The sequence below is a fragment of the Rutilus rutilus genome, assembly GCF_951802725.1.
Source record: "Rutilus rutilus genome assembly, chromosome: 2".
In the NCBI taxonomy this organism is placed as follows: Eukaryota; Metazoa; Chordata; class Actinopteri; order Cypriniformes; family Leuciscidae; genus Rutilus; species Rutilus rutilus.
This window is the reverse complement of record NC_140210.1, coordinates 59260335-59287978: the sequence shown is the minus strand read 5'-3', so window position 1 is coordinate 59287978 and position 27644 is coordinate 59260335. Positions and strand designations below refer to the sequence as shown.

At 41.8% G+C, this 27644-nt stretch overlaps 3 protein-coding genes across 3 annotated transcripts; all 3 read left to right on the top strand.

Moving 5' to 3' along the window:
- The first annotated feature begins 560 nt into the window (after positions 1-560).
- On the top strand, positions 561-3953 carry LOC311286346 (NLR family CARD domain-containing protein 3-like). The gene is made up of 3 exons (XM_084402517.1): positions 561-700; positions 789-902; positions 1891-3953. The coding sequence occupies exons 1-3, from the start codon at positions 576-578 to the stop codon at positions 3800-3802; spliced, it is 2151 nt and encodes a 716-aa protein (XP_084258643.1). The 5' UTR covers positions 561-575; the 3' UTR covers positions 3803-3953.
- Positions 3954-12951: 8998 nt separating this feature from the next.
- Positions 12952-26283, top strand: LOC311286414 (tripartite motif-containing protein 16-like). The gene is made up of 4 exons (XM_084402628.1): positions 12952-13119; positions 14355-14528; positions 24555-24601; positions 24682-26283. The coding sequence occupies exons 1-4, from the start codon at positions 12959-12961 to the stop codon at positions 25260-25262; spliced, it is 963 nt and encodes a 320-aa protein (XP_084258754.1). The 5' UTR covers positions 12952-12958; the 3' UTR covers positions 25263-26283.
- LOC311286539 (stonustoxin subunit beta-like) lies at positions 19399-23943 on the top strand (the record flags this gene model as incomplete). Its single annotated transcript, XM_084402744.1, has 3 exons — positions 19399-19500; positions 19581-19991; positions 23936-23943. The coding sequence occupies exons 1-3, from the start codon at positions 19437-19439 to the stop codon at positions 23941-23943; spliced, it is 483 nt and encodes a 160-aa protein (XP_084258870.1). The 5' UTR covers positions 19399-19436.
- Positions 26284-27644: the final 1361 nt, after the last annotated feature.

Genomic DNA, 27644 nt, shown 5'->3' with positions numbered 1-27644 from the left:
ATTACCCAGCTCGGTAGACATAGCTCCACACGATACAGTTAGCTTGCTCTGATCAAAACAAACGCACATGAGCAGCTGTAGAGAGGGGGAGGAGGCCGCCGCAAGTGAGTTTTTACGACTGTGTTGTGAAATATACGCCCCCCCCCCCCCAGCTGTAGGGGGAGCTCGTGGGGAAAACATGCGACAACAAAAGGGAAAATCAGCGAAGAAGTGACTAGAGTTCGCTAGAGTTACCGAGTTCTCCTTTAAACTTCAAACTACTTTAAACTTCTTCAGACTTTTAAAACTCTCTGGTCCGGCTTTCTCAAGCCAACTTAAAGTTTGTCTCGACAAACTTTTTTATCTAGCCAGATCAGGTCTTTGTGCAGTCAGACCAGTTCTTCCACTGTAAACCAGTACTTTATGGGCTTCAGAAGAAAAGGATCCTACACAATCTGCTGCTACTACACAGTTGTACTCTAAATCTCTAGAATGCCGTTGTATGTGTAGTATGTTATTACTGTACTTTAAAGGAATAGTCTAAATATAATGTATGATTTGTTTTCCATATGCAGGTCTGAAGTCAGTTTCTCATTATGGAGAACAGAGAGAGCTGTGAGAGATCTTCATCTCCAGAATCCGGCATTGAGTCTGTGAAGAGTGACGGATCATTGACTCATCCTCCTAAATTCAGTGATAAAGCAGTGACCTCTGACCCCAGGTGAGATTTAATCCAGTATTAGAGACAACAGACCAAATCATAATAAAAGACAGAACTAAAGGAAGAATTATATCTGTGTGTTTCTCAGTATCAGGAGACAGAGCGATTCATCTCCAGAATCTGGCATTGGGTCTGTGAAGAGTGACAGATCATTGACTCAGCCTCATAAATTCAGTGATGGAGCAGTGATCTCTGACCCCAGGTGAGGATAAACATGTAGTGGGGGATTTAAAGGAATAGTTCACCTAAAAAAATTAAAATCTCCCATGATTTACTCACCCTAAAGCCATCCTAGGTGTATAGGATTATCTTCTTTCAGACGAACACAATCAGAGTTATATTAAAAAATGTCCTGGCTCTTCCAAGCTTTATAATGGCAGTAAATGGGGGGTGAGATTTTGAAGCCCAAAAAAGTGTGCATCCATTCATCATAAAGAGGTCTCTTTTCCACTGTACTCGATGCATATGGCCGTTTGCTGAAAGATAGCTATTATATTTTATAAAATTTTAAATATGGATAGTTTCTTACAAAAATAATGTTTTGCTTCAGAAGGACATCTGGAGTCGTGTGGAGCACTTTTATGATGGATAGATGCACTTTTATGATGGATAGGTGCACTTTTATGATGGACAGATGCACTTTTATGATGGACAGATGCACTTTTATGATGGATAGATGCACTTTTATGATGGATAGGTGCACTTTTATGATGGATAGATGCAGTTTTATGGACTTCAAAACAGAAACAGTCATTCACTCCCATTATAAAGCTTGGAAGAGCCAGGATATTTAATATAACTGCAATTGTATTTGTCCGAAAGAAGAAAGCCATAAACCCATAGAATGGCTTGAGGGTGAGTAAATCATGGGGTAATTTTTATTTTTGAGTGAACAATTCCTTTAACTGCTCTATGGGATTCAAAAACACACTGAATGCAGAGATGTTTTTTTTACCTCAAATCTGAGGACAAAAGTTCAGTGATAGAAAATCAACTTTGACTTTACCTTTTGTGTTAACTTTCTGAAAATTTACTTTAATGTTAAACTGAAATTATATTTTTCTGTATAATGTCTTACGAGATTGAAATCTATATTGATGTACTATATGGTTTACATTTAGATTTTATTTATACATTTAAATCCTTTATTTTACATAATTTTTAAAATCTGTTTGTTGTTGTTGTTTCAGCAGAATATATAGAGACCAATGCATCTCTCGAGAGGCCGCCTCAGGCTTATGTCTGAACAACACAACCGTTACTGCGTCCCTGAATAGACATGATCAACCAGTGAATGATGAACTACAGAGAGTCAAACACAGACACAAAGCCAGCATGAAGAACAAGTATGAGAGATTATTTGAGGGACTGAAACTCCAAGGGAATGAAACCCTCCTGAACAGGATCTACACACAGCTCTACATCATAGAGGGAGAGAGAGAAGGAGTGAAAGAAGAACATGAGGTTTTACAGATGGAGAAAACAGCCAGAACACAACACTCACAAGACACTCCAATCTTCTGCAATGACATCTTTAAAGCCTCTCCTGAACCAGGACGCGAGGAGAAAGAGCAGATCAAGACTGTTCTTACTAAAGGCATCGCTGGAATTGGGAAAACCGTCTCTGTGCAGAAGTTCATTCTGGACTGGGCCGAGGGAAAAGACAATCAGGATGTAGATTTCATGTTCGTTCTTCCATTTCGAGAGCTGAACTTGATCCGAGATCATCAGTACAGTCTTCACAGACTTCTGCTGGACTTTCATCCTGAACTTCAAGATCTGGACTCAAAGATTTATGAGGAGAGTAAAGTTGTGTTCATCTTTGATGGTCTGGATGAAAGCAGAATCACACTGATGTTTTCAGACGCTCAGGAAGTTTCTGATGTGACTGAGACTTCATCAGTGGGTGTGTTGATGTCAAAGCTCATGAAAGGAGATCTGCTTCCCTCGGCCCTCATCTGGATCACCTCCAGACCAGCAGCAGCCAATCAGATCCCCTCCAAATACATCCACCGTCTGACAGAGATTCAGGGATTCAATGACCCTCAGAAGGAGGAATATTTCAGGAAGAGAATCAGTGACGAGCATCAAGCCAGCAGAATCATCTCACACATCAGAAGAGCAAGAAGCCTCCACATCATGTGCCAAATACCCGTCTTCTGCTGGATCTCATCCACTGTGCTTCAGAAGCTCCTGGAAGAAGATCTTAGTGCAGAAATCCCTCAAACTCTGACTGAAATGTACATCCACTTCCTGCTGATTCAGATCAACATGAGGAATCAGAAGTATGAAGAGAGAGATCCAGAGAAACTCCTGCAGTCCAACAGAGAAGTGATTGTGAAACTTGCTGAAGTGGCTTTCCATCAGCTGATGAAGGGCAATGTGATGTTCTATGAGGAGGACCTGATTAAGAGCGGCATAGACGTCTCTGACGCCTCAGTGTATTCTGGGATTTGCACTGAGATCTTTAAGGAGGAATCTGTGATTCATCAGAGGAAAGTCTACAGCTTCATTCATCTGAGCGTTCAGGAGTTTCTCGCTGCTTTTTATGTGTTTTACTGCTATTTAATGAAGAACAAGGAACCACTGCAGCTTCTGGATGAAATCAGGTCTGATGAAGTCTCTCTGTATGATCTACTAACATCAGCAGTAAATAAAGCCCTCAAGAGTGAGAATGGACAGCTGGATCTGCTCCTGCGGTTCCTGCTGGGCGTCACACTGGAGTCCAATCAGAGACTCTTACAGGATCTACTGACACACACAGAGAACAGCTCAGAGAGCATCAGGAGAATCACACAGCACATTAAAGAGAAGATCAAAGATAAGCAGAATATTAATCATCTCTCAGCTGATCAATCCATCAATCTGTTCCTCTGTCTGCTGGAAGTGAAAGATCAGACTCTGTCCAGAGAGATTCAGGAGTCTGTGAAATCAGGCAAACACTCAGAGGAACTCTCTACTGCTCACTGCTCGACAATCTCCTACATGCTTCAGATCTCAGAGGAGGCGCTGGATGAGCTGAACCTCATGAAATACAACACATCAGCTGAGGGTAGAAGAAGACTGATACCAGCTGTGATCAACTGCAGAAAAGCTCTGTGAGTGTTTAATCATTAATAGCTAAAGAATCCTTTTTAATAATGCATCTTACATCTTTACAGGGGTCATGACATGGAGTTTTTACATTATTTATTATATTCCCTAAGGTTCACTTATACTAGGGGTGCCAAACTCAGTTCCCTAGAGCACAGGTTCTCTTAGGAGAGGTTCTCTCGTACTGCGTAAAATCTTACGCTATGGGGAAATCTCTTTTCCGCGAGATATTGAAGCCAAAAATCATCCTTAATTTTGGAATAATGTAAAACGCGTTGCGGCAGCACGCAGACATAGGCAAAACAGCTCGCGCACCTATTGGCTGCTCTGCGGCAACTGCAGCAACCTATCGAGAGGCCCCGTCGTGACGTCAGCTCCAATGGGGGCGCTTCGCGCCCACTGCGTCACGTCCCGCCGAAACCAGCGTGGCCTTGGGCTATAAATATAGCTCGAGAAGGCTGGTATAGCTGATTTTTCATCTCTTCAGCGGAGCTCTCGCATCGCTGGATCCAGAGAGAAGAAGCCGTGCCGTCGAGAAAGCCTTTCAGCGGGACGAGCCCTTGCATCGAAGCCGCTGGCCGCGCCGCCTTCTGCCGCCGTTCCTGCTGCGCCATCCGGCGCACCATTTCCTTTGCAATACCAGTGTGTGTTCGCCGCCGCGACACACACTCTCTCTCTAAAAGAGCTCGAGCGTCTTTTTTAAGATGTCTCGCACCCTCTGTGGCTCGTGCCGAGCCCCACTCAGCGACGGGGACCGCCCATGTCATCTGCGTTTCCTGCCTGGGTGAAGGACATGCAGCTCTTGCTCTCGCTGACGGCGGATGCCCTCACTGCGAGCTACTGCCTTTGGCGACTCTGAGGACTCGCCTGGCATCCTTCCGCGAGACTGCACCCCCCCCGCTGCGGCACCGCGCCGTAAAAAGCGCCGTGCTCAGCGGGTCCCGGAGCCTCCTCCAACCGACACAAGCTCGCCGGTTCGCCCGCCAGCTTCACCGCCCATTTCACCTGAATCTATCACTCCCGGACAACGGCCGCCGTCTGCCGCCGCTTCCGTTGTGGATGACGCTGAAGAAGTGGCGATTGTAGAGGAGGACAGCTGCTCTATCCTGGCGTCGGGCAGTGAGGATTGGTCGAGCTCTGTGGATCTCGCCCCCTCTGCTCGTGAGTCTACCGGTAAGAGAGCGAGCATCGAAGCAGAGCTTACGCGCCTGCTCACACAGGCCATGGAGAGCCTCGGCCTCGAGTGGTCGATGCCCGCGGAGCCTGCGCACAACCGCCTGGATGGTTGTTTCCTGCAAAGAGAGCGTGTTTCGCCGCCTTCAAGACCCGCGCCGTTTCTTCCTGAGCTTCATGAAGAACTCGCGAAGTCCTGGTGTGCCCCCTTCTCAGCCAGGGTGCGTACCTCTGCCTCAGTAGCATTCTCCGTGGTGGACGGTGCTAAAGACAGAGGATACCATTCTCTTCCTCCGGTGGAAGAAGCTGTAGCTGCCCATCTTTGCTCGCCCTCTGCTGGACGGCGCGCTAAGACGTCGCTTCCATCAAAAGCCTGCCGCACTACTTCAGCCATGCACAGTCGCGCTTACACCGCCGCTGGACAGGCTGCAAATTCACCAAGGGGACTGGTTTGTGTCAATAGATCTGAAGGACACGTATTTTAAAATACAAATAGCGTCAGTCACGGGCGATTTTTGAGATTCGCCTTCGAGTACCCCATACATTCACGATGTGCATGGACGCGGCCCTCGCTCCCCTGAAACTTCGGGGAATGCGAGTTTTGAACTACTTGGACGATTGGCTGGTTCTAGCTCAGTCTCACTCAGAGCTCATAGAACACAGGACCATGTTACTCGAACATCTTGAGAACCTGGGTCTTAAAGTCAATTGGGCGAAGAGTTCACTGTCTCCCAGTCAGAGAATATCTTTTCTGGGCACAGAACTGGACTCGCTGTCTATGACAGCTCAGCTATCACCACAGCGCAGACTTGGACATTCAGCGCATGACAGAAACCTTCCGCTGCGGCGCTATAGTCCCGCTCAGAAAGTTTCAAAGGATGCTGGGTCTCATGGCCTCAGCATCATCAGTACTTCAGCTGGGTCTGCTTCGCATGCGCCCGCTGCAGTTCTGGTTAAAAGCGTGAGTGCCGCGCCGAGCGTGGACCTCCAGTCTTTTTCGCCTCAAGGTCGATCAGAAATGCGTCTCAGCTCTGAAACCTTGGAAAGCGATCGACTGGTACCAGTCAGGTGTAAGCCTGGGGACTTCCTCGAGTGTGAAGGTGGTGTCTACGGACGCCTCCACCTCGGGATGGGGAGCGCTGCTCGAGGGCAGACCGTTCTTTGGCCAGTGGTCAGAACGGGAAAAGCTTCTACACATAAACTGCTTGGAAATGATAGCAGTCGACAATGCGCTGAGGCGCTTTTGTCTCCAGATAGCAGGGCACCACGTCCTGGTCCGTTCGGACAACATGTCAGTGGTGGCCTATATAAATCGCCAGGGAGGTATCAGGTCCCGAAACCTTTACAGGCTGACGGAACGCCTCCTGGTCTGGGCTCAGCACAATCTGCCTTCGCTGAGAGCAGCGCACGTGCCCGGCCACCTGAATGTGGGACCAGACAGACTGACCAAGAACAATGTTCCAGCAGGAGAATGGTCTTTACACCCACAGACAGTCCAGCTGCTGTGGGAGACATTCGGCAGAGCGGAGGTAGACCTGTTTGTATCTCAAGAAAATGCTCACTGTCCGAAATTTTTCTCCAAGAGCAGGGATGCGCTGGCCCACGTCTGGCCCCGCTGCCCGCTCTATGCTTTTCCCCCCGTCACGCTCCTACCTCAGGTGTTAGAGCGGATCAGGGAAAACGGATGCTCAGTGCTACTAGTAGCTCCGTTCTGGAAGAACCAGGCCTGGTTCCCAGTTCTGATGCAGCTGACAAGCACTGCCCCATGGCCGATACCAGTGAGGAGGGACCTCCTCTCTCAAGCCAGGGGCTCGATCTGGCATCCTCGCCCAGAGCTTTGGTCCCTACATGCGTGGGCCATCAACGGGTACCTGCTAACCTCCCAGAGGGAGTGTTAAACACGATCACGCAGGCTAGAGCCCCCTCCACAAGACGGCTCTATTCCTCAAAGTGGTCTGTGTTCTCTAGCTGGTGCACAGCCCGTGGCATATCACCCCCAGATTGTGGGGTGACGGAGGTTCTCTCCTTCCTGCAAGAGCTACTGGATAAGGGCAGGACCCCATCCACGCTCAAGGTTTACGTGGTGGCTATAGCAGCGTTTACTAAACCAATGCTTGGTCAGTCACTTGGAAGGAACGATCTGGTCATTCGCTTCCTTAGAGGAGCTAAGAGGTTAAATCCTCCCAGACCTCCCTCAGTTCCCATATGGGACCTTTCCACGGTCTTGGAGGCCATGAAAGGTGCCCCATTCGAGCCAATCCAATCAGTGGATATCAAACACTTGTCTTTCAAGACAGCGTTTCTTCTGGCTCTCGCTTCAAGTGAAGCGTATTGGGGACTTACAAGCGCTCTCAGTGAGTGCAACATGTATGGAGTTTGGGCCAAATGACTTGAAAGTCATACTCAAACCAAGGCACAGGTACGTTCCTAAATCCCTCAACACACCGTTCAGGTCTCAGGTGATTTCCCTGTCAGCCCTGCCGGTCTCTAACGAGGAGAAGGACGCCAGCTTCCTTTGCCCGGTCAGGGCATTAACCCTCTGGGGACCAAGGTGTTTTTGGAGCCCTTGAGATGTTCTGACATGCCTTGAAATTTGTGCTTTTTTCAGTTATTTATAAACATGTTAATGGCAAAGGTGTAAAATCACTCTATATAGCACAAACAGGGCTACCAAAATATGCGGGCAACGTGTATGTAGATGTTTGTATTTTTAAGAGAATAATGTTTATGCATGGTTATTGGAAAAAATTAAAATGAAAGTGGCTGAATTAAGACCACAAAACACATATTAAATATGTGTCCACAAGACTTTTGTCTAATTGATGTTGTACCTTTGAGTACTGGCTTCAAAATTATGTGAAAATAGTCTTGCTTTATCGTTCACAAAAAAAAATACATTGATTTAAATGGTGTAAAACAGGTTTTGCTTGGAAAGCCAATATGCGAGGGGGGCGTGAAGGAGTAGTTTACACCTGGGTTGTCCCACCCACTCTGCATAATGACTCTGCATAATTAGCCATTCATTCAGGTGTGACACTGACTGAGCCACAATGCAAGGACAATGTATTTAGAAGAATACTTATATTGACCATTTAAGATTTCGCTTACATCTATCTTGTAAATATGTTTAGCTATTTTATTAAAAATGTTACAATTACAACAATAATTACAATTTCAACAATATTTCAAGTGTACTCTTTCTTTGTAAAAAAAAAAAAAGAAAGAAAAAAAATATTATAGGCCTACATTTTATCATATGTATTCATTAGTTTGAATATAGCCAACATTGGAACATCTAACATCTTAGTCTATGACTTTATTTTTGACAAAAATAGTGTGACTAACGCCTGACTAACGTTGTTTTATTGAAATATCAGGGCATATAAATGTTAATTTACGTTGCTTATACAAATACATTTTATTTCAACATATTCCAGTCGATTTTTACTCATCTCAGTAGGCTATGGCAAAGCAGTTTATTCTTTCACACACAGACACGCGATTCATTTAGGCTAAACAGTCTTTACAAATATGTACCCTTCATTCATCTCACAGAAACGCGAGTCATATTATAGAAATGCGATTCATCTTTTTGCGGTTTATAGGCCTACACTAACGTTATTCCATAACGTTATTCCACACTTGAGAAAAGAAAACAGCCTACCTCACTCCTCAGCGCGATCTGCTGCTCATATCAGGAAATATTTTTCCTCATCAGCACTGTGGAAACTTTTCTCCATAAAGGCTATAATGTCTCACTTGCGCTTTGTTTACAGCTGATGTGGGGGCGTTTCACAGACTGAAATGGTTCTCAGAATTTGCATTTGAATAGCGCGCGCTCTCCGGGGAGTGGTCAAATTACTGTGAATCATCTCGTAATGAGCTCGACTGGAGTCGCTCTCTTTGTATACAGATTACAGAAACTAAGAATATTTGTTTTTTATATAAATGACTTCATTTAAAAGATGCGATCTCAAGCTTTATGCCCGTGGGTCTGTTTGCCTGTTTGACTGAATTTTCGCGGAGTTATAGATCATTTTCGAACGCGTTTCAAACGGGAGTTTACTGACAGAGAGAAGGCAGAAATCGCATCATCTTAATTTTTCTTTATTTGTCAAAAAGCAAAACACTTTATTTTTATTGTGAGTATACAGAAAAAAAATAGAAACTGGATCGATTGATGTATTACACGAAAATGAAAGATCAAAATTAACAGAGCATTTAGTGTTTATTTTCATTGCTAAAAAAAAAAAACGAGCAAAACGCGCGGTATATAAGGGCGCGTTTTTGGTCCCCAGAGGGTTAAGGGCTTATGTGTCTCGCTCATCTGTCTTCAGACAGACAGAGCAGCTTTTTGTTTCATTCAACAGACGTTCTAAGGGACTAGCCGTGTCGAAACAGAGCCTATCCAGATGGATAGTCGATGCTATAGCGCTGGCTTACGCCTCTAAGGGCTTGCAGTGCCCGCTAGGTGTTAGAGCGCACTCCACGAGAGGCATGGCCTTATCGTGAGCTTGGTCTAGTGGGATTGCCTTACAAGATATCTGTATGGCGGCAGGCTAGGCCTCCCCGTCTACATTTATAAGGTTTTATAACCTAGAGGTTCCCGCTTTGCAGGCTAAGCTGCTTTAGGTCTGATAAATCGGTATTGTCTGCCCCGATGCTTTCGGCCCAGGATACTGAAACTGATCGATCATGCAGCTCTATGGGCAGTGTGTAAGACCCATAATATTCACCAGACTAGGCCGAGTTTTCGCCCTGGCTGTGTGTGAACACTATCTATATAATTGCTCCTTTTAGGATGCTATTTATTACAGGAATGATGCTATTCTAGCCCCTCTTCCTGGACTCTCTGTGAGTCCCTGATGATCATGTACTATATGGGCCCCGGGCACCTGCCCTTGGGACTTTGGTACTGGATCTCAGCACGCACGGCGTTTTACACTGTGTTCCCCATAGCATAAGATATTACGCAGTACGAGAGAACCTCTCGTAAGAGAACGTACTCGGTTACTAACGTAACCTCGGTTCTCTCTAGAAGAGGGAACGAGTACTGCGTATCTTGCCGTGCCTGCAACACGCTCTGGTTCGCTCCGGCGATGAAAAACCAGCTATACCAGCCTTCTCGAGCTATATTTATAGCCCAAGGCCACGCCCGTTTCAGCGGGACGTGACGCAGTGGGCGCAAAGCGCCCCCATTGGAGCTGACGTCACAACGGGGCCTCTCGATAGGCTGCTGCAGTTGCCGCAGAGCAGCCAATAGGCGTGCGAGCTGTTTCGCCTATGTCTGCGTGCTGCCGCAACGCGTTTTACATTATTCCAAAATTAAGGATAATTTTTGGCTTCAATATCTCGCGGAAAAGAGATTTCCCCATAGCGTAAGATATTACGCAGTACTCGTTCCCTCTCCTAGAGAGAACCGAGGTTACGTTAGTAACCGAGTACGTTTTCAAACCCTGCATCGCCAGGATGATTTGAGGAAAATGGAGTTACATTTAAAATAAAATAAAAATAATAATTTATTTTCATAAAATCATAGTCTATAGGGCTGTATAAAAGGAATAAATATACTAAATACATTTGATTTACATAATTAACAGATTAACAAAAGAAAAGAAAATATATATTTTCTGACAGTATTCTGCTGAGTTTGGTTTATTTTTGTGAAGCGCTCCACAAACAAATTGACGGTAAGGAAACCGAGACGACAGAAAACACATCCTGTTTGTTTTATTTATTTTAGAAAGTCACAGTGTTCTGGTTTATTATGAGTGTACACAAATAAAATGAAATACTTAGCAGTTTCGAATAGAGATACCAAATAGGTATCCAAATCCGATATTGTGCGTATACTATTCTGTGTCATTGTTAAGCCTCACAAAAGCTACAAAAACATTATAAAGAACTGTCAACTTTTCGTGCACTATATTATAAGTGTTCTAAAGCCACTCCATAGTTTAATGAGACGTAGAAATGAATACTGAAGTCGTTAAATTCAAGTAAGTGCTTCCGTCCGCTGCGGCTGTCAGTCATTCTCCATTCAGCAACTCAAACAGCGCATCATGTTCGGTTACGGCAGTCAACATGATGAAACTCTCTCCAAGATGATTCAATGTTACTATTGTTATACTTGATCTGTAGATAAAGGTCTATGGTTTTGCATAAAATGACTTTATCTTTCTGGAGTTTATTGCTGTTCATGTAACTTTCTCCCGGGTGTCTTTTAGATCACCACACTGAGTAGAGAGCGCTATACTTGTTCTTCACGGGCAGAATAACTGATATTTTTAAACTGTTCCAAAGAAAAGGCTCAATAAACTATTACATTGATATAATACCGGAACTACGCATCAATATCTCTTCCCTTTTTGCTTTGAGGTTTTCAATGTGAAGCGCTGTGACTCCATGTTGCTTCAAGCGCATCATTCTGCACACGGGATACGCATAAGCGCTTTGTGCCGCTCTGTATTGGAGCCTTTCATATTATAATACTTTTGGGAAATGAAAGACTATTATTAGCCTTTTTTGTTCTGTCCTATCTATAATATGTTGCTGCCTCATTAAACAGCTGTGCTATATATTTAAAGAAATGTCTTTTCATTTTATAGTATATATTAGAAATGAATTGCTTTTCATGAATGTATTTTACAACAATACAAAGAGCAGTGAGTAACATTTTAACAGATTTAGTGCTACACTTTTTAACTTTTTTTGTTCTCCATCTCCACTAAATAATGTTTTTTTTTTGCGAAATATTTAGATTTTATACAATTATTGTAACTTTTGCTGTTGAATTGAACTAATCTAAATATAATGGGTCAATATGGGTTGCGTCAATTTAAAAAAGAAAAAGAAAAAAAGGTTGCTCCTAAAGTGTGAAAACCACTGCCCTAGTGGGTCACAGTTTAGCTTCAATCCTAATTAAACAAACCTGATACAGCTAATCAGGAGCTGAGTTTGGCACCCCCGATTTGTACTGTTAAGAATCCATAAATCTGAATAAAGATTTTCCAACCTTATGCTGACCCTCTTTCTGAAATGATCCGTTTTCAAGGGTTGGCTCTCAGTAAACACCAGTGTTATAATTTGCTAATGTCACTGCATAGGAAAAAGTATCAAAAGGAAAATGTATCAACTGTGTTTTGAAAACAGCAATATAAAATGGTCATTTATAGACAAAGAATTATTAAACTGCTTACGTTTTTTTTATCAAAATACTTTGCTTTGAGATGAAGCTGCTGTCAGATCCAATACAGTTGCTGCTTTATCTTTGCACAAGTTTCTTTGCAAACTCTCTCTTACACTGTGCCTCATTTACAAAACAATCTGCAGTCAAATGCTCCAAACAAACACATAATCCTCTGATGTGATCTGGGATGAAAGTGACTGACGGCAGTGGGCGGGGCCTGTAGTGCAATTATGTAAAACTATTTGTTGATGCAAATATATTTGCTCATGTGACGTCACAAAACCCACAATATTCTAACAAGCCATTTTTGGAGCTTGGTTGAATAATTTTTTTTGTTTTTTTTTGTTCTGAGGACCTTTTAAGCTGTGAAACTTGCCGGATGTTTCAGTGGTACAAAGACCTCTTCTATGTCAACAGAATTTAGTCATTTGAATACTAAATTAAATGTTAAATTAAATGTCCCCAATTAAGCAAGCCAAAAGCCAATGGCAGCAAAGGTGAAAAAAGGCCACAGTGGCAAGGAACCAAAACTCCATCAGGGCAGAATGAAGAAAAAAACCTTGGGAGAAACCAGGCTCAGTCGGGGGGCCAGTTCTCCTCTGGCCAGTGAACGAACAGTGTATGATTATGATTCAAGCAGCATTATAGGTCAGAAGTCAGATGGAACTGGATATTATTCTGATTGTTCCAATCTAATCTGAGATAAGATTATCTATGAGAGATCATTTACAGTCTGCCGTTCATAATGTCGATGTGTGTTTGTAGATGGTCTGACTGTGTATGTCTGTAGGTTGTCTCTCTATATGGGGACAGAGGAAGGCTGTGGTTATGTGTCTTCAGCTCTGAGTTCAAACCCATCACACCTGAGAGAGCTGGACCTGACGAACAATGACCTGCAGGATTCAGGAGTGAAGATTATTTCTGAAGGCCTGAAGAGGCCAAACTGTAAGCTGCAGATTCTGAGGTATTTAAGAATATATAAGAGATTTACCACACCAACACAGAAAAGATACAACGGGACAGGTGCTAGCTGTTGGAGATTATGTGGGAAAAGGAAATCTAACCATTATCATATTTCTGGGGAGTGTCAGAAATTAACCCAGTTTTGGCAAGGGATTGAAGGAAATTTGGAAACTGTTTTTGAGGTGACGATTCCTTGTAATTGTGAATGTTTATATCTGGCTAATATTTCTTTTGATGGGTGGAATAACATCGATAAGAAACTGATTCTTCTGGCAGCCAGTAAAAAAGTAATTACAAAGAAATGGCTAAAACCAGAGCCACTTACAGTTGATGATTGGATTGACATATTACACTATATATGTGTGATGGAAAAGATTTCCTTTTCCTTAAGAACCCAGATAGAATATATTTGTTCAATGTGGAAAAAAATTTTTGATTATATAAAACCAATTCACACTGACTTTTTTTGAAGCATAATGGTCTTTTAAAAAAAAATAATTGTAAGTAATAGCTCCCCTTGTTCTTGTGTATTTAATTTCCATGACCATTGGCAGACATGATGGGTTATAATGCTGTCTCTGTATTGACGTTGTTGGAGCCGTATTTACCAGAAATATGAACTTGTAGAGATTAAATTTGATTTATTTATTATGTATTACAAAACATTATGATTTAAATGTACAAGGGAATTTTATGTTTAATGTTTAATACTTGGACTAACCTGGTCAAGTAAATTTATTGGCTCCTCCTCCTTGACACGTCACTACGGTGCGTGAGGGCAGGTGTTAATTGAGTAGAATTGTTTGGCAGAGACAGGTTAGAGTGTGGAGAGCAACAGTTTCTTCAGTCGCATGAATCGAATGCTATGGTATAGCTGTTCACACTGATAGCGTTTTCTTGGATGTTTATTTTGTATTTTTTGTTTTAAAAAGTAAACTAGAGATTGTGATCAATAAAGACGGCTTTTGTTGTTATGACCGCATTTTCGTGCGTGCTTTATGGACATGTGAATAGGAAGAGACTCCTCCTCTAACCTCAAGGGGCTAAAGAAAGTTTGAAAAGGATAATAGCCTTCACAGACGTATATGTTTTTGTTTTATTGTAAGGAAGCATTTCTGCCTTGATAAATGTAGATATTTGTCCTCTGAAATTGAAAAAAAAAAACATATAAGAGATTATTTACAGTCTGCCAGTCATGTGTGTTTTTGTAGATGATCTGACTGTGTGTGTCTGTAGGTTGTCTGGCTGTATGGTGACAAAGGAAGGCTGTGGTTATGTGTCTTCAGCTCTGAGTTTAAACCCATCACACCTGAGAGAGCTGGATCTGAGCTACAATCACCCAGGATATTCAGGAGTCAAGCTGCTCTCTGACAGACTGAAGGATCCAAACTGCTCATTGCAGATACTCAAGTATGTGGGACAAGCAAGCCTCGTTTACACTGCAGGTGCAATTTGATTTGTTGTCTATATCCAATTTCTTGACCGTCCGTTTACACGTTCTTTCAATTGTGACCCATATCCGATTCATGTATTTACATTTGTCATACTATCTGAAACGTAAATCTCCATGTTTTCGGTGCTGATGCGGTGGTGACGCGTTCATGTAACATGTAAGGGTGGCGCTGCCAATAAAGCATCTAAAAGCTGTCACAGAGAACCTGGCAAAAGTAATGATTATGAATATGTCAAATATAGCAAGGAGACATTTTAATTGTTTATTAATAAACAAGTGTTTTCTGTGTCAGTGTCGGCTGCAAAGATTGAAGTTGACGATGCTGACTCGCAATCTTCGCAGTAGTGAACGCGCCAGAGAGAAATGCACATTTCATACAGATTACATAAGCAGAGAGCAGAGCAGTCTATTTTCTTTCGTTTTGAATTGTTCTGTTTAAAAGTAGACATTTCAAGCTTTCTATGTCTCAGGTCTGTGAGGCAAGTAGGCTACCGTATATGCTTAGTTTCGGTTAATTTATGAGATGAGCTCCAGTTCACGCGTTTCTGCCTTCTCACACTGCAACACAGGTTCTGTATTGGATCTGTGTGTCGCGATTTCGGTTTCATATCGCATATCGTTACAGCCCTAGTTAATGTGTTATGTTAACATACCGAACACCTATTCAACCTGTTGTTCTGTGTGCTATTGTGTAGTAGAATAACTTGCCTTTCCAGATTAAATGTCTGTTCTTGGTCTTTGATTTTGTGAAATAAATGTCTAAATAAATGCGACTTATATATGTTTTTTTCCTCTTCATGACGCATTTTTTGACTGATGCAACTTATACTCCGGAGCGACTTATAGTCCGGAGAATACGGAAGCCTATGAGATAGTTCGCCATCTATCGCCATGATTTTGAGGCGGAGGAGGATGAAAAGGGCCATCATTGCAGCCTGCACATATGCTTCAGTTATTGTGTGCGAGAAAGATCTCAGGACTGGTGGGAACATACAACACGATCTCATAAAAGTGTGTATCTATACCACAAATTTTATTTCTCTTGCCATTTATACGCCAAAAATAGTTTCTGCATGCAGATATGCACTGTAAACACCTTGGGTACGATTAGGGGTGTGGAGTGCGTGTGTATTACACGCCATAAAGTACATATCATATGCACGCGAAAACTGCGTATCATATGCACTCAAAAACTATTTTTGGCGTAAATGCCACAAGAAATACAATTCGTGCTATAGATACACACTTTCATGAGATCGTGGCGGGCTTTAACGAGCAGCGGGTCTGAAATTTTAGGATGAACAAGCCAACCTTTGATATGTTGTGTCAACGTGTGTCCACATTCCTCTCTTACGACGACATGACGTTTCGTCGGGCCATCCGTCCCTTTGCAGATGCGCGTCTGGGTTTTTCTCATCATTAAACTGCGGATATGTAGCCTAATGCCTCAGAAAATCTGATCTGCCTGTTTACATGATAGTCACATTGGCACATATTTGAATTATATCTGATTTATTTCCACAAATGAACGAGGCCTGAAACCGATCTCGAAATATCCGAATGCATGCGTTTTTTTCCTGTTTACATTGTCATAGAACACATCCGATCTGTGTCACATATAAGCAAAAAATCGGAATTGGGTCACATCACTGACAGTGTAAACGATGCCTAAGAGGCCCGGTTTACTCCTGATATTAAGATCTGCCTCAGGTGATCTGACCACAAGTCGCTTTCTCTCATTCGGATGTAGAGCAATTCCAGATGTGACATTAACCCCAAAAGATAATTTAAAGTCATTGTGTAAAGCATCAAATAGACATTACAAAAAGTAGCTTCAGAAAGACATATTTGATTCAGCATAGAATTTATTACACATATATTGTGTAATATGTAAATGATGACTGAATTTTCATTTTTGAATGAATTATACCTTTAATGTTTTGTTTTTTTATAATATGGAAATATGATTTTTTTTATTTATTTTTATTTTATGAAATTATACTCTAAGAAACTAAAACTGCCAGTAGGTGGCGGTCAAGTCACATTTATTTTATATAGCGCTTTTTACAATACAGAAAGTTTCAAAGCAGCTTTACAGCGATAACAGGAAAATAATGCAACAAAGTTTGTTTCCAGAAGAAAATAGCGTCACAGTCCAGCTTAAAGGGATACTTCACCGATTAGCATTAAAGGGATAGTTCACTTTGAAATTAATTTTTGATATGTTTTAGCTTACCTCAAGGGCATCCAAGATGTAGGTGTCTTTGTTTCCGCAGTAGTTTCAATTTTTATATTTTTAGGTCAAACCGTTCTTGTCTGTCAGTCATATAATGCAGGTCGATGGTCACTGTCTCAAAGAGCATGCACAAAGTCCAAATTAAAACAATTCCCCATCCTCCAAATTAAACAATTCCCCATCGTAAGTACACATTGATGGCCTAAGACACGAAACGAGCGGTTTGTGTGAGAAAACGAACAGTATTTATATCGTTGTTATCTCTTGAAAACAGCACATGTCCAAATGATCTGACGGCGCGGGCGGGTATAGATATATATACATAGATGTCGCCTTGGCTACTGCAGTTCATTGGAACGAAACCGTAGCCTAGCGACATCTAGTGTATACATCTATACCCGCTCGCGGGCGGGTATAGATGTATACACTAGATGTCGCCTTCGCTACTGCAGTTCATTGGAACGAAACCGTAGCCAAGGCGACGTCTATGTATATATCTATACCCGCCCGCGCCGTCAGATCATTTGGACATTTTGGACATTTTATTATTTTTTTCTAATTGCGCTCCATTTTTCTGGCTGCTCTCTTAAGGGCCAGAGTGTGCTCGTTGTACCACGGCGTTGGACTATTTTCTTTAATCTTCTTTAAGCGCAGAGGAGTAACTGTGTCTAAAGTGCCGGAAAAGAGAGAGTTAAAAGTTTCTGTCACAATATCGGGTTCTTCTAAGCTATCTGGGATGCTGAGATGAAACTGATCAGGAATATTATTAATAAAGCAATCTTTAGTGGCAGAAGTGATAGGTCTAACATGCTTGTAACACGGAGTTGGCTTTGCAGCCTTGGCTAAATGAAGTTTACACTAGACTAGATAATGATCTGAGATGTCATTGCTCTGCTGCAGAATTTCAATGGCATCAACATTGATTCCATGTGACAATATTAGTTCTAAAGTATGATTTTGACAATGAGTAGGTCCTGACACGTGTTGTCTAACTCCAATAGAGTTCAGAATGTCTTTAAATGCCAATCCCAATGCGTCTTTTTAGTTATACACATGTATATTAAAATCACCAACAATTAGGACTTTATCTGCAGCCAGTACTAACTCTGATAGAAAATCAGCAAATTCTTTGATAAAGTGTGTGTGTGGTGCCCTGGTGGCCTGTATACAGTAGCTAGCAGAAATCTCAAACGCGATTTATCATTTACATTAGATAGTGTTACATTAAGCACCAACACTTTAAAATAATTATATTTGAAACTAGACTTATCAGTAATTCTGAAGATATTACTATAAATTACAGCAACACCTCCTCCTTTTCCTTTCAGACGAGGTCCATGTTTGTAACAGTGATCTTGCGGGGTGGACTCATTTAAAGTAATGTAATCGTCTGGTTTTATCCAGGTTTCTGTCAAACACAGCACATCGAGATTATAGTCTGTAATCATATCATTAACAATAAGTGCTTTTGAAGTAAGGGATCGAATAATCAGCAACCCGAGCTTTATCATTTGTTCATCTGTATCATATCTATTTTTTTTTTTATTGTTAAACATCAATAAAAAATTTCACCCTTAAATGGGTTTAGGAGTTTTTTGTATGTCCTAATTCGAGAACAGACACAGTCTCTATATGATGATATTTAGGTGAAAGAGGCTCTATATGATGGGATTTATCTGACCTTGGTGACGTGAGACAGCTAGCAGACGGTCGGTTTAGCCAGTCTGTCTGCTTCCTGACCTGAGCCCCAATTCATGTCATAAATGCTGTTCTTTTGAACTTTATATCCATCAAAGAATCCTGAAATAAAAATGTAAATAACTGTTTTGAACATTGCTAATAATCATAAATGTCTCTTGAGCATTAAATCATCATATTAGAATGATTTCTGAAGGATCATGTGACACTGAAGACTGGAGTAATGATGCTGAAAATTCAGCTTTGATCACAGGAATAAATTATACTTTACTGTATATTCACATAGAAAACAGCTGATTTACACTGGAAAAATATTTCACAATTTTTTTTGTTGGTATTTTTAATCAAATAAATGCAGAGTTGGTGAGCAGAAGAGACTTATTTTAAAAACATTAAATCATACCGATCCAAATCTTTTGACTGGTAGTTTAGATCTTAACTCGCACTTTATGACCGTTAACTGGAATTGGCGCTCAGCAGCTTCTGTGAACATAAAGTCCGCCTACTTTGATTTGATTGGTCATGTCAAATATTCTGACATTGACGAGCGGTGACAGACCAATCACAGCTCAGATGAGAAGATCTTGGTGGTGTACAATATCTGTGCCGCACTAAAGTAGTGTTAATACTATATTATGCAATTATTTCACCACATTTATTATATACAGCTGGAAAAATAGCGAGGTCTGGACCTCAGTGACCTCATATCTGGCTTTAAGCAGTCATTCTGAACCAGTAATCACTTTTCTGCCGCTGTCACCTGATGGGTAATCTATAAACTATATTACAGGACGCTTGATTTTACCTGTAAATATACAAGACGATCAAGTGTTTTATGGGACGGGTGGCAACTCTAGTCACAGACCAGATTGTGTAGATTGTGTGTGTGTGTGTGTGTTTCTTGTCTTTCCTTTAGAAATGAATATGAATCATGTTTGTGTTTTATAGTGTGGATCATTGTGGATACTTCAGAATGACAGCAGGATTACACAAATGTAGGTCTACACACACAATAATTTAGTGATTTATTGATGATTTGTGTCATTTAGTGAAATGTTTCTCTTCTTGTGATCAGATGCCTGTGATCTCACACTGGATCCAAACACAGCAAACACTCAACTCATTCTGTCTGATGAGAACAGGACAGTGACGTGTGTGTCTGAGCGTCAGCCGTATCCTGATCATCCAGAGAGATTTGATGGTATTCCTCAGATTCTGTGTGGAGAGAGTCTGACTGGACGCTGTTACTGGGAGGCTGAATGGAGCGGATCTGTTGCTGTTATATCAGTGACATATAAAGGAATCAGCAGGAAAGGAGGGAGAGAGAATGTGTTTGGATGGAATGACAAATCCTGGAGTCTGTTCTGCTATAATAACAGATTCATTGTCCGTCACAATAAGAACTGCACTGATATTCCTGTCGCCTCTTCATCCTCTAGAGTAGGAGTGTATGTGGACGTGTCGGCCGGCACTCTGTCCTTCTACAGTGTCTCTGACATACACACACTCACACACATATACACACTCAGAAACTTACACACACTCATCACCACATTCACTGAACCCCTCTATGCTGGATTTAAGATCCAAGATGGCGGCGCGAGTACATCGCGAGGCTCGCGGTCTCTCCAGATTCTGTAATTTAGCAGTATTTTTCTTGCTCATTTCGGGTCTGTTCGTCCAGAACAGTTGTGCCTTAACATCGTACACCCAAGGTGAGCTTTTGGATATTGGTTTGCGAATTTCCGACAGTTTTATGGACAACCTTCGACTCCTTCCTGAGATCGCCAGATCACCCGAGGCTATGCACTCTGCCCGGCCGGGCGGAAGTGCTCGCAGGCGCCGGCGAGATCGTAAACAAAGGCGGGGGAAGCGCGGAGGACTAAGAGCTAAGCTAAAGCTAACACCACACCGGCTCTCTTTACCCAGCATTTTCCTTGCCAATGTACGGTCGCTGTTGAACAAAATGGAGGAGATTCGACTCAACATCACATACAGCAAGAGACTTTTGAACTGTAATGTTCTAATTTTCACGGAAACATGGTTAAACAGCGGAATACCAGACAACGCTATTGAGCTAGCGGGACGCCATACATTCCGGGCGGATAGAACATTACATGGCTCCGGTAAGACCAGAGGTGGTGGATTGTGCATTTACATTAACAAAGCTTGGTGCACAAACTCTGCTATTGTTGGGAGACATTGTTCAGCTAACCTTGAGTTTCTCATGGTTAAATGTAGACCGTTTTATCTACCGCGGGAGTTCACTTCCACTATTATAACTGCAGCCTATATTCCCCCGGATGCTGATGCCAAGTTTGCTATGAAAGAACTTCACGCAGCCATCAGTAAACAACAGACCGTTCACCCGGAAGCTGCGTTTATTGTTGCGGGTGATTTTAATCATTCAAACTTAAAGTCAGTGCTACCGAAATTTCACCAGCATGTTTCCTGTCACACCAGAGGAAACAAAACCTTAGACCATGTTTACACAAACATGGCTGAAGCTTACGTCGCGACACCCCTCCCCCACTTGGGACAGTCAGATCACCTTTCTTTGTTCCTCACCCCCAAATATGCACCTCTGATCAATCGCGTGAAGCCATCAGTGAAGACCATCAAGGTGTGGCCTGCGGGGGCAGATTTCTCACTCCAGGAAAGGTTTCTACACACAGACTGGAGTATGTTTGCTTCTCAAGCCACCAGTGGCTCTCACACGGACATTGACTACTACACCTCCTCTGTACTGGATTATATTAATACCACCATTGACAGTGTTACAACCCAGAAGCAGATCACCACATACCCAAATCAGAAGCCATGGATGAACAGGGAAGTGCGACTCCTATTGAAGACACGCAATACTGCCTTCAGATCAGGAGATGCACAAGCCTATAGCACATCCAGAGCAAATCTGAAAAGGGGCATCAAAGAGGCCAAGCACTGCTACAAGCTTAAGATAGAGGGACACTTTTCCAACGCTGACCCTCGGCGCATGTGGCAGGGCATTCAGGCCATCAGTGACTACAAACCCTCTCACTCCACCCCCGCAGCCACTGATGTCAACTTCCTGAACGAGCTAAATGACTTTTATGCTCGCTTTGAAAGAGACAACAGAGAAACTGCCACCAAGCTCAAATCCTCAGCTGACCACCCACCGATCACACTCTCCTCCACAGATGTCTGCAATGCACTGAGCAGGATCAGCGCGCACAAGGCTGCTGGACCAGACAACATCCCTGGACGCGTACTCAGGGCATGTGCGGAGCAGCTCGCTGGGGTTTTTACAGACATTTTCAACCTGTCTCTTGCCCAAGCAACTGTACCAACATGCTTTAAATGCACTTCCATTGTGCCAGTGCCAAAACACTCCAGCCCGAAGTGCCTTAATGACTACCGCCCTGTAGCACTCACACCCATCGTAATGAAGTGCTTTGAGCGGCTGGTCCTGGCACACCTAAAAGACTCTCTACCATCCACATTGGACTCACACCAGTTTGCCTACCGTAGCAATAGGAGCACAGAGGATGCAGTCTCCATGGCACTGCACTCTGTGCTCACACATCTGGACAATAAGAACACTTATGCACGCATGCTGTTTGTTGACTTCAGCTCAGCATTCAACACTGTCATCCCAACTAAGTTAATAGCCAAACTTGGAGACCTGGGCTTCAACACCTCCATGTGCAACTGGATTTTGGACTTCTTGACCAACAGACCCCAGAATGTTCGATCAGGCTCCAACTGCTCCACATCCATCACACTCAACACTGGTGTACCACAGGGCTGTGTGCTAAGCCCGTTCCTCTACTCCCTCTTCACCTCCGACTGCAAGCCTGTGTACGGATCTAATTCCATCGTCAAGTTTGCGGACGACACTACGGTGATTGGTCTCATCAGCAACAACGATGAGACTGCCTATAGGGAGGAGATCAAGCACCTGGCCACATGGTGCACCGAAAATAACCAGCTCCTCAACACCACCAAAACGAAGGAGCTCATCGTGGACTTCAGGAAAGTGTCAAGAGGCACACACGACACCATCCACATCAATGGAATGGCTGTTGAGCGTGTCTCCAGTTTCAAGTTCCTGGGGACCCACATCTCGGCGGACATGACCTGGACAACCAACACCTCCAGCCTGGTCAAGAAGGCTCACCAGCGCCTCTTCTTCCTGAGGACACTGAGGAAGAATCAGCTTTCCTCCACTATCCTGGTGAACTTCTATCGCTGTGCAATAGAAAGCATCCTGACCAACTGTGCTACAGTGTGGTATGGGAGCTGTTCTGTTGCAGAGCGCAAGGCACTGCAGCGGGTGGTGAAAACCGCCCAGCGCATCACTGGGACTCCACTACCTGCCATCGAGCACATCCAGAGGAAACGCTGTCTGCATCGAGCTCGCAGCATCCTTAAGGACTCCTCTCACCCAGCCCACAGACTGTTTTCTCTCCTGCCTTCCGGCAGGCGTTTCAGGTGCCTCCGGACCAGGACCAGCAGACTAAAGAACAGTTTTTTCCCCAGAGCTGTCTCTTTATTAAACTCTAACCCTCATTGATCCCACTCCCCTTATATACTGATTGACTCTCCTCTCCCTCCTCACACCTGCCTCCATTTTGTTATTTGCAATACTATAATGTTCATTTGCACTGCTGACTGTTATTACAGTAACAACTGTTTACATATGCATCTTGCACTACTACCTTGACTGGAATATGCTCATTTGCACTGCCGACTGTTTATTTACAGTACCGACTGTTATATATACATTGCAATATCGTACCTTAACTGTAATATGCAATTACTTTCCACTGCACTCACTCGGATAGCTTCTGTCCAAACTTATTTGCACTACTTTAAATCCATTGTTATACTGCTCATTAGCCTAACTTATACATATATCTATTTGTAAAATTCTGTTTATAGTAATATCCATCTGTATATTATGCTCACATTCTGTTTATAGTAACAGCCATCTGTATATATATTCATAGTACATATCTATCTGTAAAATTATGTTTATAGTAACAGCCATCTGTATATTATATTCAGTACATATCTATCTGTAAACATTCTGTTTATAGTAATAGCCATCTGTATATTATTATATTCAGTACATATCTAGCTGTAAATTCTGTTCACAGTAATAGTTATCTGTATATTATATTCATAGGACAATCTATCTGTAAATTTTTGTTTATAATAGTATTCAACTCTATATTTATTCAGTACATATCCATGTTCTGCACTTATGAACCACTGTATATCCTGCACTTGCTGCTATTGCACTTCTGGTTAGACCTAAACTGCATTTCGTTGCCTTGTACCTGTACTTGTGTAATGACAATAAAGTTGAATCTAATCTAATCTAATCTAATCTAATTTGGGCTTTATTATTCTAACTCCTCAGTGTCTCTGTGTGACATTAAACAGCGTCCTGAGAGAAACAACAGTGATACACACACAACCGGGTGAGTGAAATATACTGTGTCTTAGTGAAGGATTTCTCCAGACTGAATAATAGTTCAATCCTCTGTTCTTCATACATCACTAAACACTAGAGATGCACCATATTGGGTTTGTGCTGATACTCCATATGCTGATATTTCACAACATGTTTTGGCCAGTACCAATAAATACATATTTTCCTTTGTTTTGAAACAACACAGAGTCTCTCCTGTGCAGAGACTATAAACACATTATTCTTCATTTTAGTTAGTTTAGAGCTAAATCTATTTCTCCTTCAGTTTCAGAGTTGTGAGGTCTCTGTGAATAGGGGCTTAAGACTGATTTACTGGTATTTCTCAAAAGCTCCTGATCACACACGATCTCTAAACTGTAATTTGCACTGTAAAAACACAGACACACACACACACACACACACACACACACACACACTCTTGCGTTCAAAGGGAGGATGATGCGCGCACACACACACACACACACACACTCTTGCGTTCAAAGGGAGGATGATGCGCACACACACACACTCACACACACTTTCTTATGTTTCCTTTAGAAAATGAATATGAATCATGTTTGTGTTTTATAGTGTGGATCATTGTGGAGAGTTCAGAATGACAGCAGGATTACACAAATGTAGGTCTACACACACAATCATTTAGTGATTTATTGTTGATTTGTGTCATTTAGTGAAATGTTTCTCTTCTTGTGTTCAGATGCCTGTGATCTCACACTGGATCCAAACACAGCACACACTCAACTCATTCTGTCTGATGAGAACAGGACAGTGACGAGTGTGTCTGAGCGTCAGCCGTATCCTGATCATCCAGAGAGATTTGATGGAGTTATTCCTCAGATTCTGTGTGGAGAGAGTCTGACTGGACGCTGTTACTGGGAGGCTGAATGGAGCAGAGCAGGTGCTGTTATTTCAGTGTCATATAAAGGAATCAGCAGGAAAGGAGGGAGAGACTGTGTGTTTGGATGTAATTACAAATCCTGGAGTCTGTCCTGCTATAATAACAGATTCTCTGTCTGGCACAATAAGAACTACACTGTTATTCCTGTCGTCTCTTCATCCTCTAAGAGAGCAGGAGTGTATGTGGACGTGTCGGCCGGCACTCTGTCCTTCTACAGCGTCTCTGACACACACACACTCACACACTTACACACACTCATCACAACATTCACTGAACCCCTCTATGCTGGATTTGGGCTTGATTCTAACTCCTCAGTGTCTCTGTGTGACATTAAACAGCGTCCTGAGAGAAACAACAGTGATACACACACAACCGGGTGAGTGAAATATACTGTGTCTTAGTGAAGGATTTCTCCAGACTGAATAATAGTTCAATCCTCTGTTCTTCATACATCACTAAATACTAGAGATGCACCATATTGGGTTTTTGCTGATACTCCATATGCTGATATTTCACAACATGTTTTGGCCAGTACCAATAAATACATATTTTCCTTTGTTTTGAAACAACACAGAGTCTCTCCTGTGCAGAGACTATAAACACATTATTCTTCATTTTAGTTAGTTTAGAGCTAAATCTATTTCTCCTTCAGTTTCAGAGTTGTGAGGTCTCTGTGAATAGGGCTTAAGACTGATTTACTGGTATTTCTCTAAAGCTCCTGATCACACACGATCTCTAAACTGTAATTTGCTATTAATTTTCTGTAATTTTCTAGCTGTAGTGTGATCTTCTTTTCTATTAATATTCCTGCAGACGAGGAATAAGACAGAAATAGTCAAATTCACTCAGTATTACTTGATCTATTCCAGCACTCCCTCAATTACAATCAAGCACAATTAACTGTAGACAGTTGTGTTGTGCGCAGTAAAACAGTCCAGTTCTTTATAGTCAAACTCATTTATTATGTTTGATAATGAACATTTCTGTCCACCCCAGACTGCTGATGGTCTTTATCTGTCCACCTCTGTGAAAATATCCACAGTTAAAAACACTGATTTATAGAAGACTGGACACATTATTCAGCTTGAGCTTATTGATGGAGAATATAGAGTTCATGTTGGCTAGTTAAACATAAACATAACTGGACAATTATGTGTGAATTAAACTCTCATTATAGTATATATGTGTTTGTTATATTAGATTGTGTGTTATTAGTGAGTGACATCACAGGTGTCAGTCGCAGCATTATATACTAGCTTTATATTTTCTCTCTGTCAAACTGCCTGTCAAATAGTTTTTATAGTAAACTGTTTGTATGTTGTTGGTTTTGAATTGTTGGTAATACTTTACAATAAGGTCCCATTAGTTAACATTCGTTAATGCATTAACTGTATTTGTTAACGTTAGTTTGTCAACTGTTCATAACATTGTTAGTTCATGTTAGTTCAGGTCCATTAAATAATATTGACAGATACAACTTTTGATTTTAATAATGTATTAATAAACATTGAAAATAACATTAACTGAGATTAATAAAACCAGCTGACTCTTTGCTTCTGCCTTCTTCTGGTTCTTCACAGGTTCACAAATGAACTTGATCTGATTCGTCCTAAGAGAGACGAGCCGCGTCTGAATAGTGATGAAGGTAAATCACAGTTTTTTTATAACCATTGGCCAGATCTCATTCAGGGGGTTACAAATGTCCAGATCATTGCAGATAAACTGCATCAGCAGAAACTAATTCATGAGGAACAATATTCAGAAATCACACATGACAGTTTAGCCAGTCAGGAGAGCGTGAGAAATATCTGTGATATCATACTGTAACGCTGAGGTTGAAGCAGAGGCAGAATCCAGATCCACATGCAGCATACTTTATTCAATAAACTCAAAACTTCACAGATGCAGACAGACTCAGGACCAAGACTCGGGAACAGAACAACATACAAAGTCAAGAACCCACAAACACTGACACAAGACACAGGGTTTAAGTACAGAGGCAAACAAGCTAAACAAGATAACAAGGGGCTGTGGTTAACCAGAAACACCTGGGGAGACTAATAGGCATTAAACATAACGGGGAACTGCTAAACATGGGACAAGACAGGAGAACACAGACATGAATCATGACAACATGGCACTTTGAAACCTAAATTAATCTCAATTCTTCAGAAAGAGGAGCTTTACATTGTAGAACAACTTTACGATTCTAAACTATGAGCTCAAATATATATATATATATATATATATATATATATATATATATATATATATATATATATATATATATATATAAATATATATATATATATATATGATATAATAACATGTTTTTCAAGATATTAATTGCTAATGACATTGTAAAGAAATCTCATAAATATTTTATATATTTAATTAGTTTTTTCCAATGCAAAGTAAACTTTCTGCAGGTAAAGTGATTTTGTATCCAGGTCTAATTATCTTTTCTTACTTATTGGTGAATTACCATTGTAAAATCCAACAGTTGTTCTAACTAACACAACTTTAGTTAACTTTACTAAATGTCTTAACGTAATTGTAAAAATATAGTAATCTGTACTACTATACTACAGACTACTATGTACTACTACATGCTATGGCTTGGTTACTCAGAAAACCCAAAGTTAGATGAATTGTTCAGTTTGAGTGCCATTTTGTCAAGCAAAAAGAGTTTCTGAGGCAGGGCAATTTTTAATAGACTTTTCACTAATTTCCTCCACTTCTGCAGTTTTCTTTCTCTGTTT

Excerpts from the sequence above, each read along its gene's own strand:
- LOC311286414 (XM_084402628.1), top strand. The coding sequence starts at position 12,959 with ATGGGGACAGAGGAAGGCTGTGGTTATGTGTCTTCAGCTCTGAGTTCA. Across the intron at positions 14,529-24,554 it reads TGCTCATTGCAGATACTCAA|TGTGGATCATTGTGGAGAGT; the intron begins GTATGTGGGACA and ends TGTGTTTTATAG. Across the intron at positions 24,602-24,681 it reads GACAGCAGGATTACACAAAT|ATGCCTGTGATCTCACACTG; the intron begins GTAGGTCTACAC and ends TCTTGTGTTCAG.
- LOC311286346 (XM_084402517.1), top strand. The coding sequence starts at position 576 with ATGGAGAACAGAGAGAGCTGTGAGAGATCTTCATCTCCAGAATCCGGC. Across the intron at positions 701-788 it reads GCAGTGACCTCTGACCCCAG|TATCAGGAGACAGAGCGATT; the intron begins GTGAGATTTAAT and ends TGTGTTTCTCAG. Across the intron at positions 903-1,890 it reads GCAGTGATCTCTGACCCCAG|CAGAATATATAGAGACCAAT; the intron begins GTGAGGATAAAC and ends TTGTTGTTTCAG.